The following is a 15,265-nucleotide window of genomic DNA, read 5'->3' as shown; positions in this document are numbered from 1 at the left end:
CTGAGGAAATTAATTCTGTCTTCAATTTATCTAAACTCGCTTCTCTTATTTAACAGGGAAGGGAATGGGAAACTACAATAAAACAAATAAAATCCGTAAACTAGTTATCACAGAACATGTGATAGCCCAGAGTTGAAGTATTGTTTTCTGGTGAAGAGATTAGCTAACAGATTGGGAAAGAACAGAGAATGCCTGGGAAAACACAATACATACCTAAACAGGAAGGAAAGAGCACACGGAAAAAAGAAGGGAGATCAAATGTGAGCCAGGGCTATAGCTGCACTGCCATGACCACAGCCACCCCTAAGGACCTAATGACACCAGCACCAAAGTCCTCCTCAACGTCCCAAATGACACCACTCACCACCTCCGAAAAGCTATGAGGAGCACATAAATACACCAAGATGATGACCAGCTAAAAAAAACACACACCAGAATTCCTTTTCTACTCCGACAACAAATAAAGCCAGCCACAGGTAAAATTTTTTCAATCACCGCAAAGTTCAAGAACTTTCTTCAAAAAGGTTTCTCCCTGAAGGCACTTCGCTGCCTTTCAGGGAAAAAAAAATTAATAAATGTAAAGTTAATAAATAATAATAATAAATGTAAAATAAAAATTGATAAATGTAATTTGGAAAACTGTAGTCTGAATGATACCTTTGAAAGACCAAACATTTGTGAGCCACTTCTTTTATTTCATAGTTACCTGAAAAACTGATGTCAAACAGATTCAGAAAGACCACAATCATTATTTAAACACAATTTCAACAATGGAGGAACACAGCATTTCTTAGAGGCTTGACCTCCTTGTAGGTTACATACCTTGAAAATTCCAATCTAACTGATCTAAAATAATCTGCTCATTTTGTTTCTCTAATTGTAACATGCTTTTTAGGGAAAAAGAATTTAATTATATATATAAACACAACTGATGTTAGTACTTGAGGAGAAGATAGCTGACCATTAAGTTTACAATAAACAACCTCACTTACTGAAGATCACGATTTCAGCTAGTTATTAATTCAATCACTGAAGATGGATTAGGTGGCGATATTTACTTGGCAACAACTCGGCACTACAACAATTTTCAAATATAATACATCCATTCTTTAATAACTGTTTAAAAAAAAAAAAACGCCATACCGCAATTAACCAAGTACAAAACTGATCAACAGAAAGTATCACCTTACCTATTTCAGGTGGATCCAACACTGCATTGGCAGATGCTTTAAAATAACAGTTTCCCTTAGAGTTATCCCCATGGTTCATTTCTTTACTTCCTTCTTGAGGCGGAGGATCTGAACTGCAGACTACAGGATCACTGGCTGACCGCTCAAAGGAGTCATTTGCAGCATCCTAAAAGAAACATACGTTTTAATCAAAAATTAGTTATAATTTTACATTTCCACAAGTTCTTTCAATTTTAGCTCCTGGGGCCAGCATTGTGGCCCAGTATGTTAAGATGCCACCTATAATACCAGCATTCCATGTGAGCGCAGGTTTGAATCCCCACTGCTTCACTTCCAACCCAGCTCCCTATGAGGAGCCTGAGCAGGGAGAGAAGAAGGTCCAAGAACCCAGGCCCCTGTCACCCATGTGGGAGATCCAGATGGAGTTCCAGATTCCTGCCTTTAGCCTCACTCAACGCCGGCCACTGCAAGTAATCAGGGAGTGAATCAGTGGGCAAAGCATCTCGCTCTGTAATTATGCCTTTCACATAAATAAACCTTATAAAAACATGAGTTACTGTTTCCATATTTCTAAATCATGGATATTTTATGATAAGTTGAAATTCAATTGTTACTGCTTTTAAAGCTGGTTTTTACAGCTAAAAGACAAACTGCAAATGTGCTTAAAAAACAAGAAAATGTGCTTACTGTGATAAGTTTTAAACAAATAATATGCCAATCTCATACTTCAGCAAGCTTTTTCTTGCTAAATTTCTCAAATCTAAAATAAAGACTTCAACATGTTAATATTTTAGGAAAAGAACCAGAGTGATCATGAGTAACAATGTTGCAGCTAGGTGAAGGGATGAGTAGAGACAGGTATCATTTTGCATATCTCAAAGTTTTCCGTAGAGTCTATGCCAAATTATCACACACTTAGAAACATAAAACTAGGATTTATCATTTTGCAGTACCACAAGTTACAACGCCAACTTGGGACTTATTGGGCTCAAATCAGGTTACTGGCAGAACTGCATCCCTTTCTGGAGACTCTATGTCTTTTCAAACTTGCACAAGCTACCCTTAATCTGTGCTTTGTGCCCTCTCACTCCATCTTGAAAATTAGCTATATCACATTTCTCTAACCCTATGTCCAGAATCACATAATCTCTTTTGCCTCACCTTTTAAAAACAGACTTATTTATCTGAAAAAGTTACAGAGAGTGAGACTGAGAGCAAGAGAAAGGATTTTCCACCCACTGGTTTATTCCCCAGATGGCAGCAAAGGCCAGAGCTGGTCCAACTTGAACCAAAGCCCATATGGGATATTAGCACCACTTGTGGTGATTATACCCACTCCATCATGGGACCAGCCCCAAACTCCTGCACTAACAAGGACCCTTTCAGTTATTCCAAGCCCAGTCACAGAATCCAGGAATGTCTTTACCTCATAACATTAACTAATTCAGCAAAACCTATTTGCCACATGAGGTAACATATTCAGTTTCCTAGGATTACATTAGGAACCTTTAGAGGTTTAGTGTCATCCACTTTAAAGGCAGATAGCAGACCTTCCATCTGCTGCCTCACTTCACAAAAGCCACAGCCAGGACCAGGCCACACCAACGCCAAGATCCAATACATGGCTGGCAGGACTAAAGTTATCACAATAAATCTGTTGCCAACTACATTTTTAAAAATCTATCTAGAGCTGGCCCATTTTGGCACCATGGGTCGGGCACACGGAGTGGAGCCTCCACTTCATCGGCCAATCTTGGCCAATGAGTGGAGGTCGCAGTCCACTCCCAGTTGCTTCTTAAGCAGCCGGCACCATCTTTACTCCAGCGGTCAGTGTCCCTTCGGGCGCTGGGCTTTGAGTGCTGGCCACTTGCTGATGAGCTCTGGGGACTTGGGGGTGACAAATCAGTGCCTAGGGATATCCATGAATACAGACAAGGTACATGTAAGTGAGGAATGAATCCTTGGGGACACCTAACAACAGGGCCACTGTACTTGCTGGTAAGTCAAGGGACTGAGAAGCTGGTGGTATGGAGGGGAAAGACTGGAAGATCTGTGTGGGTCAGGCTGCTTCTTCAGCCCACATGGGAGTCCTGAGATGGGCCTGTTAGCACAGAGCATCACTGACAGCCACATGCCATACCACATGAAAGCTATGGCTGAGGGCCTGTCTGGCACAGCTAGATCCCAGTACCTGACTGAGTGTTGGAACAGGGGAAAGGTCACATTAGGCAGGGTCATGACACCAACCAGCACACAAAAGAACCAGGCCGTGGGGTAGATTCAGTAGGGGATATGTGGGCCCAACCCTATGAAAACACAAGTCCCGCTGGTTAGCTCAAGAGTTGGGGTGGTGACTGGCTGAACTAGGTGTGAACATGGAACCCAGCAACACTCACAGATATGGGGTCTGAGAATAGGCTGGGCAGGTCGAAGCTGCAGCACCTGCACGTGCATCCTAAAACAAGGTGTAGGGCAGGCTGGCCTGCAACATCTACCACTTCATACAAAGGCCAAGAGGGAGGAGCAGGCTAGGCTGAGCAAGGGTCTAGCACCTGCTACAGCATGTGAGATCTGGGTCTGGGAGTGGGCTGAGAGGGGGGAAAATCGAAAACTCCCCTACTGGGCCATAGCTCCCACTGGCAAGCACATGTTCCAGACCTAGGGGTCAGGAAAGCTGGGCAAGGCAGCCCTGCCCTTTGGCAACTATGTGGGTTGGTTTTGGAAGGGGACAGACTGGGCAGGGCCAAACAGACCTTAGCCCACTGGAGAGTGCAGAAACCAGGCTAGAGTGCAGGTCATGATGGGCTAGGGTATCACACCTACTGGTTCACATAAGCCAGGGATTGGAGCAGACTGAGCAGGACCAGACTGCAGCACCCACCAAGAAGAGTTAGGACTGCAGGCTGGCTAGGCTGGGCCAGCTAGCAATATTCAAAGGCAAAGGTTAAGACAGATGAGGAGCTATTCCAAGCCGGGTCAGAGCAACCACTGGCACGTGCGAGATCTGTGGAGGGGAGTAGGCCGGGCTGGGGAGCAAAGGGAACACCCTGGCCAGGTTGTAATCCTCATTGGAAAGCATGAGGGCCAGGGTGGGAGCTGTGGCCTGATCTAGATATAGTTGCAGAATCCCTCAGCTGGGTATGGAATGCTCCAGACTGGGCTAGAATCCAGCACCTACCGGTGCTCGTGAGAACTAGAGTAGGTATAGGACAGGCTAGGCTGGGTCACTGCCTCTGCTGAGCCATAGGTGAGCTATGTTTAGGTGCTGACCAGGCTTAGCTGTGCTGTAGCACCCAACAGCAAGAACCAGAATGGGTGAGGGCTAGTCAGGAAAGGTCACTGTTCCTACCAGGACAGGAGGTGGACTAAGTAGGGCTGGCCCATGGACCCACCAGTGTGTGCAAGATCTGGCATTGGGAGAGATTCTAACAGAGGAGCTTGGGGAACTCCTCTGTCAGGACACGCTCCCTGCAGGTGAATGCAAGAACCACGATAGGGAGCAGCTCAGATCAGACCAAAATATCACACCCACTGGTATACATTTGGTGCAGGTTTGGAGGCAGGCCGTGCTGGGTCAGTTCATATCACCTGCTGGCGAATCCGAGCACCAGAACAGTGTGTGGGTCAGGCCGGGTCAGGGTGCAATTCCAGCCAGTCCACATAAGGGCCAGGACTGGGGGCTGGCAGGGCTGCGCTAAGCTGTAGCCCCAACCAGGATAAGTTGGAATTGCGGTGGGTCTGGCCTGGCCAGGCTACAGCACCCACTGGCAGATGCCGAGGTGAGGCAAACAGTGCCAGACTGGGCCGCAGCACCCAATCAGCACATGTAAAACTCAGGGGGTGGTGGGGATGGCCCCAGTGAGGGGGCTGCAAGGGCCCCACTACTGGGCCACCACTGCCACTGGTGAGCATGAGAGCTGGGATGGGAGCAGACAAGACCAGGCGTGGCTACAACATTGGATGGCCTACATGTGAGCTGGATCAGGAAAAAGCCAGGCTGGGCTGACTGTACCTTCTGGTACATGCATAAGCCACTGTGGATGTGGATTAATTGGGCTCTGTTGCAGCATCAGTTGGCAGATGCTGGCACAGGGGCCTAATTCTGTCAGGTGCAGGCATGGCTAAGACAGATGGTGGCACCCGCGGACACTAGTTTAGACTGGATAGTTGGGCTGGTTGGGACAAACTGGGCTTTATTGCCCATCTACATGTACGAGAGCAGAATGGGATGTGGGACAGACAGGACAAGTCTGCTGCATATACTGGCAAGCATGAGAACCAGGGCAGGGGCAGGCCTGATGGGGGTTTATTGGGGTCACTCCGACTAGACTGCAGTTCCCACTGGTTTACATGAAGGCCAAGTATGCGGTGAGCAGGATCGGGCTGGGCTCCAACACCCATTAGGTTTCATAAAACATGGAGTTGGAGACAGAACTGACCCAGCAATTGCAACTACCAGTGTGTGCGTAGGCTGATATGGGTGATAGACTGTGCTGGATCCTGTATTGGCAAACATACACAAGAATCAGGTCTGGGATCACCTCAGATGAGGTTTCTTTGGCGATTCCCTACCAAGTGAACCACTGGACTCAGAACTCCAACCATAAAGAGAATTGCAGGTCCCATGGGCTGACTGTGGGAATGTCAGAGCTGGGCCTCCTCAGTGGCTCAGATGGAGCAGTGGACAACATATCCAAATGTACATGAGGGATATGGCAGTACATTGGAGCCTCCAGAGGACAACTGGTAGAGCTCAGAGGACAGAACAATTTGATCAACTACCCCTGCCCAGTGAAAATCTAGACAGATGGAGACACTAAGGTAGACTATAGCAGCCAGTGGATTCGGAAGAGATTTCATCACGATTGGAGCGGTGGGATCGACAGTAATTCAGGTCTGTTGAACAATCAAAATCCCCTAAGAAATTCATGCCATTGTAAATTTCTCTTTTTCTTCCTGTTGTTTATTTTGTATTGTGGTTTTTCATTTAAGAGTGATGTGGGGTGACTGTGTAATGCAGACTATCATGTCCAGATGTGAGGATGCAGTGCAGTGTGCATCTCTACTTCCACAACAAAAATGGACTACTAATAAACCTATTAGCTGTATCTTGACAATAGGAAGCTGGACTCTGCCATTGTCCATGCCCGTAATGATAAACATGTGACTGTATATGAAAAGCTATGCTGTATATAGGGAATTTTATGGGGGAAAGGGGACTTGGGGAGGGGGCAGGGGAAATTCCAGGGCCTATGAAACTATATCATACAATGATAATAATTTTAAAAGAAATTAAAATATATATTATATGTTATTATATATTATATACTATATAAATTTATACATTATATATAAGTATTTTATATATATATATAAAAGAATCTGTCGAGAGGCTGGCACTGTGGAGTAGCACATTAAGCCTCCACCTGTAGTACTGGCATCCCACATAGGTGCCAATTCAAGTCTCGACTGCTTCACTTCCTATTCAGCTCCCTGTAATGTCAGTAAGAAAGCAGCAAAAGATAGACCAAGTCCTTGAACCTCTGCACTGATTTGGGAGACTTGAAAAAAGCTCCTGACTCCTAGCTTTACACTGTACCAGCTTCAGCCATTGGGATCATTTAGGGAGTGAATGAAGGATCTCTCTTCTCTCCTTCTCTCTCGGTAAAATCTGCCTTTCAAATAAAAATCATGCTCAAAAACAATGTTTTAAAAACCTTATCTGGGACTCCCAGGGGTACCTGTAGCCAGGCCGTGTGAAGCCCTGGGGGAGGGCTCACACGGTGCTCCTTCAAGACCCCCAGCTTGGAGGATTTTCAACCCCGGTAAAAGGTATGAGCGGCTGAGCACACTGACTCCCTTGTGGGAGGGAGGCTTGGCAGGCTTCCGGAATATTCAATCCTGGAGGCCAAGTTTTTGGACCAGCGGGGGTACTGTAGCTGGGTGGCACAAGGGGCTTCACCCCGCACCTTTGGTGCTTGGGCCGCCCGGGGCATACATTCACGGTTAGAGTGGCCTGATTTACATGGGGATGATGGGATCACACAGGTTCCAGTGGGAGGTGACCTGTGGTTTTTATGCCCAGGTTAGGAATTACAGCTGAGGCACTTCCGTTGACAAGTCCATGGCATGTGTATGTATGTATGGGACCCACACCAAAGTGGATTAGAGGGGAGAACAAGAGTGAGAGAAGTGGGTCTGATAGCACAATCTGTGGGGACAATGTGGGCTCACCCCTGTGGAACTGCAATCTCTGCTGGCCACTTCTAGAACTGCAGATGGGGTCAGGCCTGGCTGGGGAGCTAAGGGGGCACCCCAGTTGGGTTGGGATTTCCTCTAGCGAGAATGAGAGTTAGGACTGAGTGCAGCAGGTGTGGCTATATATGGTTACAGACTGCACCAGCACGGGTGTGCATGGGGATGGTAGAATGTCAGATTGGGCTTAACTCCAGCCCCCACTGGTACTCGTGAAAGCCAGTTTGGGTGTAAAACAGACCAGACTAGGTCTTGACTCCCACTGAACTACATGAAAGCTGTGTCTGAATGTGGACCAGGTAGCACTGAACTATAACACCCAATAGTAAGAACCATAATGGGTGTGGCCGGTTGAGCAAGGCTACTGTTCTCGCCAGGACAGAAGGTGGACAAAGTCAACCTGAACCAACAACCCACTGGTGTGTGTGAGAACTGCCATTGGGAGGAGACTCAATGGAGGGGCTTGGGACACTCCTTCATCAGGACGCAGACCCTGCAGGAGAGCTCAAGAAGCAAGGCAAGAAGCAGCATACATGTGGGTCAGATCTGGGGATAGACCAGTCTGGGCCAGCATACAACATCCACTGGCAGATCTGAGAACCAGGTCAGGAGTCAAGAAGAGCCAGAGTAGGCCGAAACACCAGCCAGTTCACATTAAGACCAGGACAGCAGACAGGGCTGGACTGCAAAAGGCTGCAGCACCCACCAACAGAAGCTGCAACACGGGGCAGAATAGGCCAGGCAGTGCAATAAGATATGGAAGCTCAGGTAAGGCAAGTCGTGCCAGCCTGGGCCAAGAGGGACCAGGTTTGTGAATCCCAGGGACAAGGAATCTGACAGGGCTTGGGTAAATTGGCTCAGGCCACAGGGCCCACCTGTGTGGTTCCTGAGCACTGGGGGACAGGGGAACTGGTGGGGTGTAGGTCACTTGGCCCAGATCCTGGGGCCCGCCTGCCTTCTAGGTGGATGTCTGGTTCGTGAACCTCAGGGTTGGAGGATCCAGCGGGGTTTGGGTCTCCTGGCCCAGGTACCAGGGCTCTGTTACTCAGAGGCTGCCAGGTTTGTGAGTCCCAGGAGAGGGGGATCCAGTAATGCTTGGGACACCTCACCCAGCTACTTGGACTCACCTGCAAGAACATGCCCTATTTAATAAAAAAGGTGGAACAGTAAACACAGGCCCTGCTGTAAAAGGAAAATAAGGCAGTACATTTTTGTAGCAGAAGGAGACCAGAACTAACTGGACAACTACTCCAAACAAACGATGACAGCAAAAAATCTCAGTGAATAGAATCAATGGACATTGGGAGGGTGACATCATCCTTGGATCGGTGAAATCGGCAGCATTTCAGAACTATCCAAGTCACTTGGACAGAATCCTTGGAATATGTACACATTGTGACTCTGGGTTGATATGAGGTGGTGGTTCATCATCCCTGGGTACTTGGATGTGTGGGAAGTTGTGAGTGGTTTTCCCCTTTGTTTCTCCCCTTGCCCAAGAACAACAAGAAGAAACGTCAAATTTCGAAGCAATAAATTCACCCAATTTTCCCTAAACCTTGATCTTTCCCAACCTAATCAACCATGTAATCACTATTAAAAGAAAGATAAATTTTAAAATTAAAAAAAAAGCCTTTGATAAGATCTCAAAGTAAGTCCGCTAAGGGAAGCCACATATCTCATTTTTGCAATATTTTGATCTTCTGTCTGTTTGCTTGTTTTGTTTGAGACACAGCAAGAGTTTAGCACCCTGGTTAAGACGCAGCTTGAGATTGCAGCATACTTCAGAGTGCTCGAGTTTCAGTCCCAACTCCAACCCCAATTCAGCTCCGTGCTAATGCACATTCTGCGAGGTAACAGGTGTTGGTTCAAGTAGCTGGATCCCTGCTTCCCCTGTGAGAAACCTGGTCTGAACTCCTGCTCCTGGCTTCAACCTGCCCAAACACTGCTGATGCAAAACATCTGAGAAGTGAATCAGTAGTCGAAAGCTCTTTGCCTCCCTGCTTCTCAAATAAACAATGTTTAAAACACACACACACACACACACACACACACACCCTTGTATTTTTCTTTTTTTACCTTAAATGATTTCACATCTGGGTTTAGTTTTGTAATCTCTTCAATCAAACTTGGATGACTTCTTCCTGGGGGTAAAAATTTCAGTCTTTTGCAGCAATTCCCCTGCAACTGACTTGGCGCTGCAGATCGTCTCATATTCAATAGCACTGACCTGAACAATGACCAAAAAAGAAATAACTCATGAGTCTACCAATGTGCACACAAGCCCCTTTCACGGGGCAATGAAACTGCCCTCCTATTTCCACTAAGTTGTGTGAACAATCCACACCTGACCTCTGAGAAAGGCACAGATAAAAGGCAAGTGTGGGGAATAGTACTCGGCAAAGCCATCAACACTCCTTTGCGGATGCCTGTTGGCATCTCCCAGTCCAGCTCCCTGCTAATGCACCTTGGCAAGCACTGATGGCCCCAGAACTTGGCCTCCTACATGGGTTCCTGGCTTCAGCCCAGCCTATGTCCGGTTGGTCAGTCAGTGTAGCCATTTAGGAAGTGAACAAGCAAATCTGTCTGTTTCTCTCTCGTTTGGCAGAGATTAGGATAGTACTTGATAGCTGTATGTCATGTCAGAGAGCCTACACTCAAGACCCAATTTGCTTTTCTTTTTAAAAATTTATTATTTTAATTGGAAAGGAAGATTTACAAAGAAAAGGAGAGACAGAAAGATCTCCCATCTGATGGTTCACACCTCAAATGGCCACAATAGAAACATAAATAAATTGTGCTTAGACCTGGGTCCCATCTTTAACATAATTCATTATGCCAACATAAATACTCCAAAATCCACAAAAATTACAAGTCAGTTTTTGATGAAGGATACTAGCTTATGTTTATCATGGAAACAGTGCCTTATTTGTTACATAATTCTATAGTCATTAATGACAAACGGAAACTGAATGTTTTGGGGCTGGCATTGTGGCACAGCAAATATGGCCAAGGTTGCAAGGCCACCGTCCCATATGAGCACTAGTTCAAATCTCAGCTGTGTTGTGTCCCCACCAACTCCCTGCTAATGCACCCAGAAAGTGTGCGGGGCCCTTATCACAAACAGGCAAGCTAGAGAAGGGCTTCACAAGTGCAGGCTTCGGCCTGACCCCACTTGGGCCTTTGTGGCCCCCCTGCCAGCCACGGAGGGCATCCCAGGCAGCACCCCAGGGCGCCTCCTCACACACCTGCACCATTACCCTCACCAGACAGCACCCCAGGAGCCTCCTCACACACCCACACCATCACCGCCCTCACCAGGCAGCACCCCGCCACCTCCTCACACACCCGCACCATTACCCTCACCAGACAGCACCCCAGGAGCCTCCTCACACACCCGCACCATTACCCTCACCAGACAGCACCCCAGGAGCCTCCTCACACACCCGCACCATTACCCTCACCAGACAGCACCCCAGGAGCCTCCTCACACACCCGCACCAGAACCCTCACCAGACAGCACCCCAGGAGCCTCGTCACACACCAGCACCAGAACCCTCACCAGATAGCGACCCAGAAGCCTCCTCACACACCCGCACCAGAACCCTCACCAGAGAGCGCCCCAGAAGCCTCCTCACACACCCGCACCATTACCATCCTCACCGTCCCCGCGCCCCCAGCCGTGGCGTCCCCTGGTCCTAACCGCCTTCCTCCGAGCACTGCCCGCAGCGTCCCGCACCACCTCAACGCTGCCGCCGTCCCCCCAGCACGCACCGGCAAGCGGCCAGGAACAGCCGGCCCCAGGGAAGTGCCGCGGCTCACAGGGCTCCGCGCCCCGCCAACCCAATTCAGGGTTCCCGCCTCCCAGCGGCCAATCCGCGCCCAGGCCCTGGCGCGCGCACTGCGTCACGGCTGAGGCGCCCCGTCCGCCCGGGCTCCGAACGGGCGCCCTCACCGCACCACGGCGCATGTGCCTGTGCAGCGCCCTGATTGGAGCCCTGCAGGCCGCGCTGTGGGGCGTGTAGCAGGTGAAAACGCCCTAAAAAAGAAACCTGTGCGTCACGGAGGTGTTATTCAGTTATTCGTGCGGAAAACAGGGCCTCCTGCAAGAGATTTTACAAATTACGTGAGAGCAATGAGAACGGCTATGCAGCCAGGAGAGGTGTAAATAGGTACAGTTATTTTAAGTACCTTGACAGCATTTTTTAAAAGGATTTATCTTACTTAAAATAGTGTCAAGGAGATCCTCCAACCCCTGGTTCACTGCCCAAATTCTCCCAAGAGCCAGGAGTTCCATCCTGGTCACCTACATGAATGGCAAGGGCCCAGAGCCTTGCCAAAAGGAAAGATGTGAGCAGCTGTTAAAGAGCTACTAAAACTGTTTCAGGGCCCGGCAGCGTGGCCTAGCGGCTAAAGTCCTCGCCTTGAACGCCCCGGGATCCCATATGGGCGCCGGTTCTAATCCCGGCAGCTCCACTTCCCATCCAGCTCCCTGCTTGTGGCCTGGGAAAGCAGTCGAGGACGGCCCAATGCATTGGAACACTGCACCCACATGGGAGACCCGGAAGAGGTTCCTGGTTCCTGGCATCGGATTGGCGCGCACCAGCCCGTTGCAGCTCACTTGGGGAGTGAATCATCGGACGGAAGATCTTTCTCTCTGTCTCTCCTCCTCTCTGTATATCTGACTTTGTAATAGAAATAAATCTTTAAAAAAAAAAAAAACCTGTTTCAGTCCTAAAGAGGCTCACATTCACTGAACTGTGCCTTAGCAAGCTCCTGGGACAATTGTTGGCAAGACTTGGAATCTGGTGCATGACAAGGGTGGGGAATCTGAAAATCATATAGCCCTCTTCTCTGGGCTGGAACACATATTAAGGGTAACCAGGAAAAACTAGTTCTCACTGTGTCTGCAGACACATGATTCTGACAAGCCCCAAATGTCTAAAGCAGGTTTGGGGAAAGGTGGCCTGGGGATATTTATCTGTCAGATTTGCACTTGCCTGCTGCTTAACCTCATCCACATCAGGATTTACTTGGTTTCTTACCTGTATGCCCACTACTTGTTACCTCCTTCTCTGCCTCCCTTCCCATGGCTCAGAGCTTTTCACCACAGTTTCCACTCCCTAACATTCATACATGCAGATATTGAGCTTGTATTTCTTCAGAACACAAGCTGCAGAAAAGCTAGGTCTTGGCTTTTTCCCCTTTAAACGCAGTGTTGCAACCAGTAGTGACCTAAAACAGCAAAACTCATGCATCTGGGTGAAAATCAAAGCGCTTGGTGTCTGCTCCAAGAAACTTCTAGCACCTAGGTTTTAACACACCAGGGTTGATTCAGACACAAAGTGTGAGGTTCAAGTTGCAGAGTTTGGGGTTCTGTGAGTATGGCCTACCTAAGAATCTGCATTCCTTGCTCCCTTCCCTTTTTCTCTTTCAGAAGCAGAGAGACAAAGACTTCCTATCCAGGGACTGGCACTGCCATTACCAGGCTAAGCCTCTACCTGAAGCTCTTGCATCCCATCAGTTTGTGCCCCAGCTGCTCCACTGCTAATCCAGCTCTTTGCTTGTAGCCTGGAAAAGCAGAAAAGAATGGCTCTAAAGTCCTTGAATCCCTGCAACCACATGGGAGGCCTGGCTTCAGATCAGCCCAGAACCAGCCACTGCAGACATTTGGGGAATAAATCAGGATGAAAGCTCTCGCTTGCTCGCTCTCTCTCTCTCTCTCTCTCTCTCTCCCTTTCTTTCTCTCTCCCTTTTCTCTATACCTGCCTTTCAAATAAACAACTCTTTGGGGCCCGGTGCACGTGCCAAGATCCTATATGGACACCGGTTCTCATCCCGGCAGCCCTGCTTCCCATCCAGCTCCCTGCTTGTGGCCTGGGAAGGCAGTCAAGGACAGCCCAGGGCCTTGGGACCCTGCACCCATGTGGGAGACCCAGAGGAAGCTCTGGGTTCCTGGCTTCGAATTGGCACAGCTCCAGCTGTTGTGGCCACTTAGGGAGTGAATTAGCAGATGGAAGATCTTCTCTGTCTTAAAAATAAAAATAAAAATAAAAATAAATCTTCCAATAAAATAAGTAAATCTTCCAATAAAAATAAAATAAACCTTTAAATAAATAAATAAATAAATAAATAAATCCTTTAGAGAAAAAGAAAAAAGGATTCTCATCCTTATGTTCACTACCAAAATCCCCACCGAAGGCTTTTCCAAGCCTGGGGCCGGTAACTCAATCCAGGTCTCCTGTAGAGTGGAAGGAACCCTTCCTGAGTTATCATTGGTTGGAACTGAGCAGAATCACACTCAAACACAGGCCTTCAGACATGAGAGGCAGGCTTCCTAACCAGCATTTAACCATTAGGTCAAAGAGCAATGATGACTGGCATAACTAACAGGTCCTCAAGTGCGATGCCACTGCTGGTCCAGAAACCCCATTTGAAATGACGGTATCTAGGCCAGCATTTTGGCACACAAGGTCAGCCACCACCTGCAGCACTGGCATCTGATATGGGAACTGTTTCCAAGTCCAGCTGCTAAACTTTAGATCCAGATTCCTGTTAATGCATCTGGGAAGATAGCTGCAAATAGCCCAAGTCCGTGGGCCCCTGCACTGATCTAAGAGACCCAGATGGAGTCCTGTTGGCTTCAGCATGGACCAGCCCCAGCCATCGTGGCCACTTGAGGAATGAAACAGAGATCAGCAGATAAACATAAAATAAATCTTTTTAAAAAATGTTAAAGATTTATGTATGTGAAAGGTGAAGAGACAAAGGAGAGACAGAGATATCTCATCCACTTAGTTTACTCTCCAAATTGTCCCAGTGGCCATGCTGGACCAGACCAGATGGGATGCAGACATTGGATTTTCTTTCTTTTTCTTTTTTTTTTTTAAAGATTTATTTATTTTATTACAAAGTCAGATATACAGAGAGAGGAGGAGAGACAGAGAGAAAGATCTTCCGTCCGATGATTCACTCCCCAAGTGAGCCGCAACAGGCCGGTGCACGCCAATCCAACGCCGGGACCCATGGTCTCCTACGCGGGTGCAGGGTCCCAGTGCTCTGGGCCGTCCTCGACTGCTTTCCCAGGCCACAAGCAGGGAGCTGGATGGGAAGTGGAGCTGCCGGGATTAGAACCGGCGCCCATATGGGATCCCGGGGCGTTCAAGGCGAGGACTTTAGCCGCTAGGCCACGCTGCAGGGCCCCAGACAGTGGATTTTCCTCCTATGCCCCAGCAATGACTCCAATCAATCTTACATAACAACGACAACAACAACAAAAAAAACCAAAACAAAACAAAAATAAAAAACAGGGTCAAAGCTGTGGCATAACAGGTTAAGCTACTACCTGCCATGCCAGCATCCCATATCAGCACAGGTTCAAGTCCTAGGTGCTCCACTTCCAATCCATCTCCCTGCAAATGCACCTGGGAAAAGCAGTAGAGGATGACCCAAGTGCCTGAGTCCCTCATCCTACATGGAAGACCTAAAGGAAGCTCCTGGCTTTGGTCTGCCCAGCCGGGGCCACTGTAGCTATTAGGTAAAGGAATCACTGGCCTTCAGGGAAAGGAACCACAGATGGAAGATCTTTCTCACTGTACTTCTTGCTTTCCAATAAAGATAAATAAATCTTCAAGCAATAAGTAGGTAAAACCACTCCTTCAAGCCCATTTTTCACACTCAGCATACTCAAGGGAGCCTCAGACAAGGGTGAATACTAACTGGCAAGAAGGGCAGGTGCTCTGTTAAAAGTTCTAATCACTGGACAGCCTGGTTGGACCTCAATCCAGGGCCAGTAGTGGCCACATCCTGACAGGTAGTGAGAG

At 48.1% G+C, this 15,265-nt stretch overlaps 1 protein-coding gene across 2 annotated transcripts in view; it reads right to left on the bottom strand.

The window, feature by feature from the left end:
• The window catches only part of RAD54B (RAD54 homolog B), a 97,942-nt gene extending 86,716 nt beyond the window's left edge, over nucleotides 1–11,226 (bottom strand). Inside the window, exons 1-3 of one of the 2 annotated variants that reach the window (XM_058668790.1) lie at nucleotides 11,106–11,226; nucleotides 9,522–9,667; nucleotides 1,191–1,356 (exon numbers count right to left, since the gene is read on the bottom strand). In XM_058668790.1, the coding sequence (XP_058524773.1) occupies nucleotides 1,191–1,356; nucleotides 9,522–9,656 (301 nt within the window). In that variant the 5' untranslated portion in view covers nucleotides 9,657–9,667; nucleotides 11,106–11,226. The remainder of the gene's footprint in view (nucleotides 1–1,190; nucleotides 1,357–9,521; nucleotides 9,668–11,105) is intronic. The other variant, XM_058668791.1, reaches the window with a different exon arrangement.
• Between the last annotated feature and the right edge of the window lie 4,039 nt (nucleotides 11,227–15,265).

The sequence above is a fragment of the Ochotona princeps genome, chromosome 9 (genome assembly GCF_030435755.1).
Source record: "Ochotona princeps isolate mOchPri1 chromosome 9, mOchPri1.hap1, whole genome shotgun sequence".
Taxonomy (NCBI): domain Eukaryota; kingdom Metazoa; phylum Chordata; class Mammalia; order Lagomorpha; family Ochotonidae; genus Ochotona; species Ochotona princeps.
The sequence above is the reverse complement of the archived record's forward strand: the minus strand, read 5'-3'. Positions and strand labels throughout refer to the sequence as shown.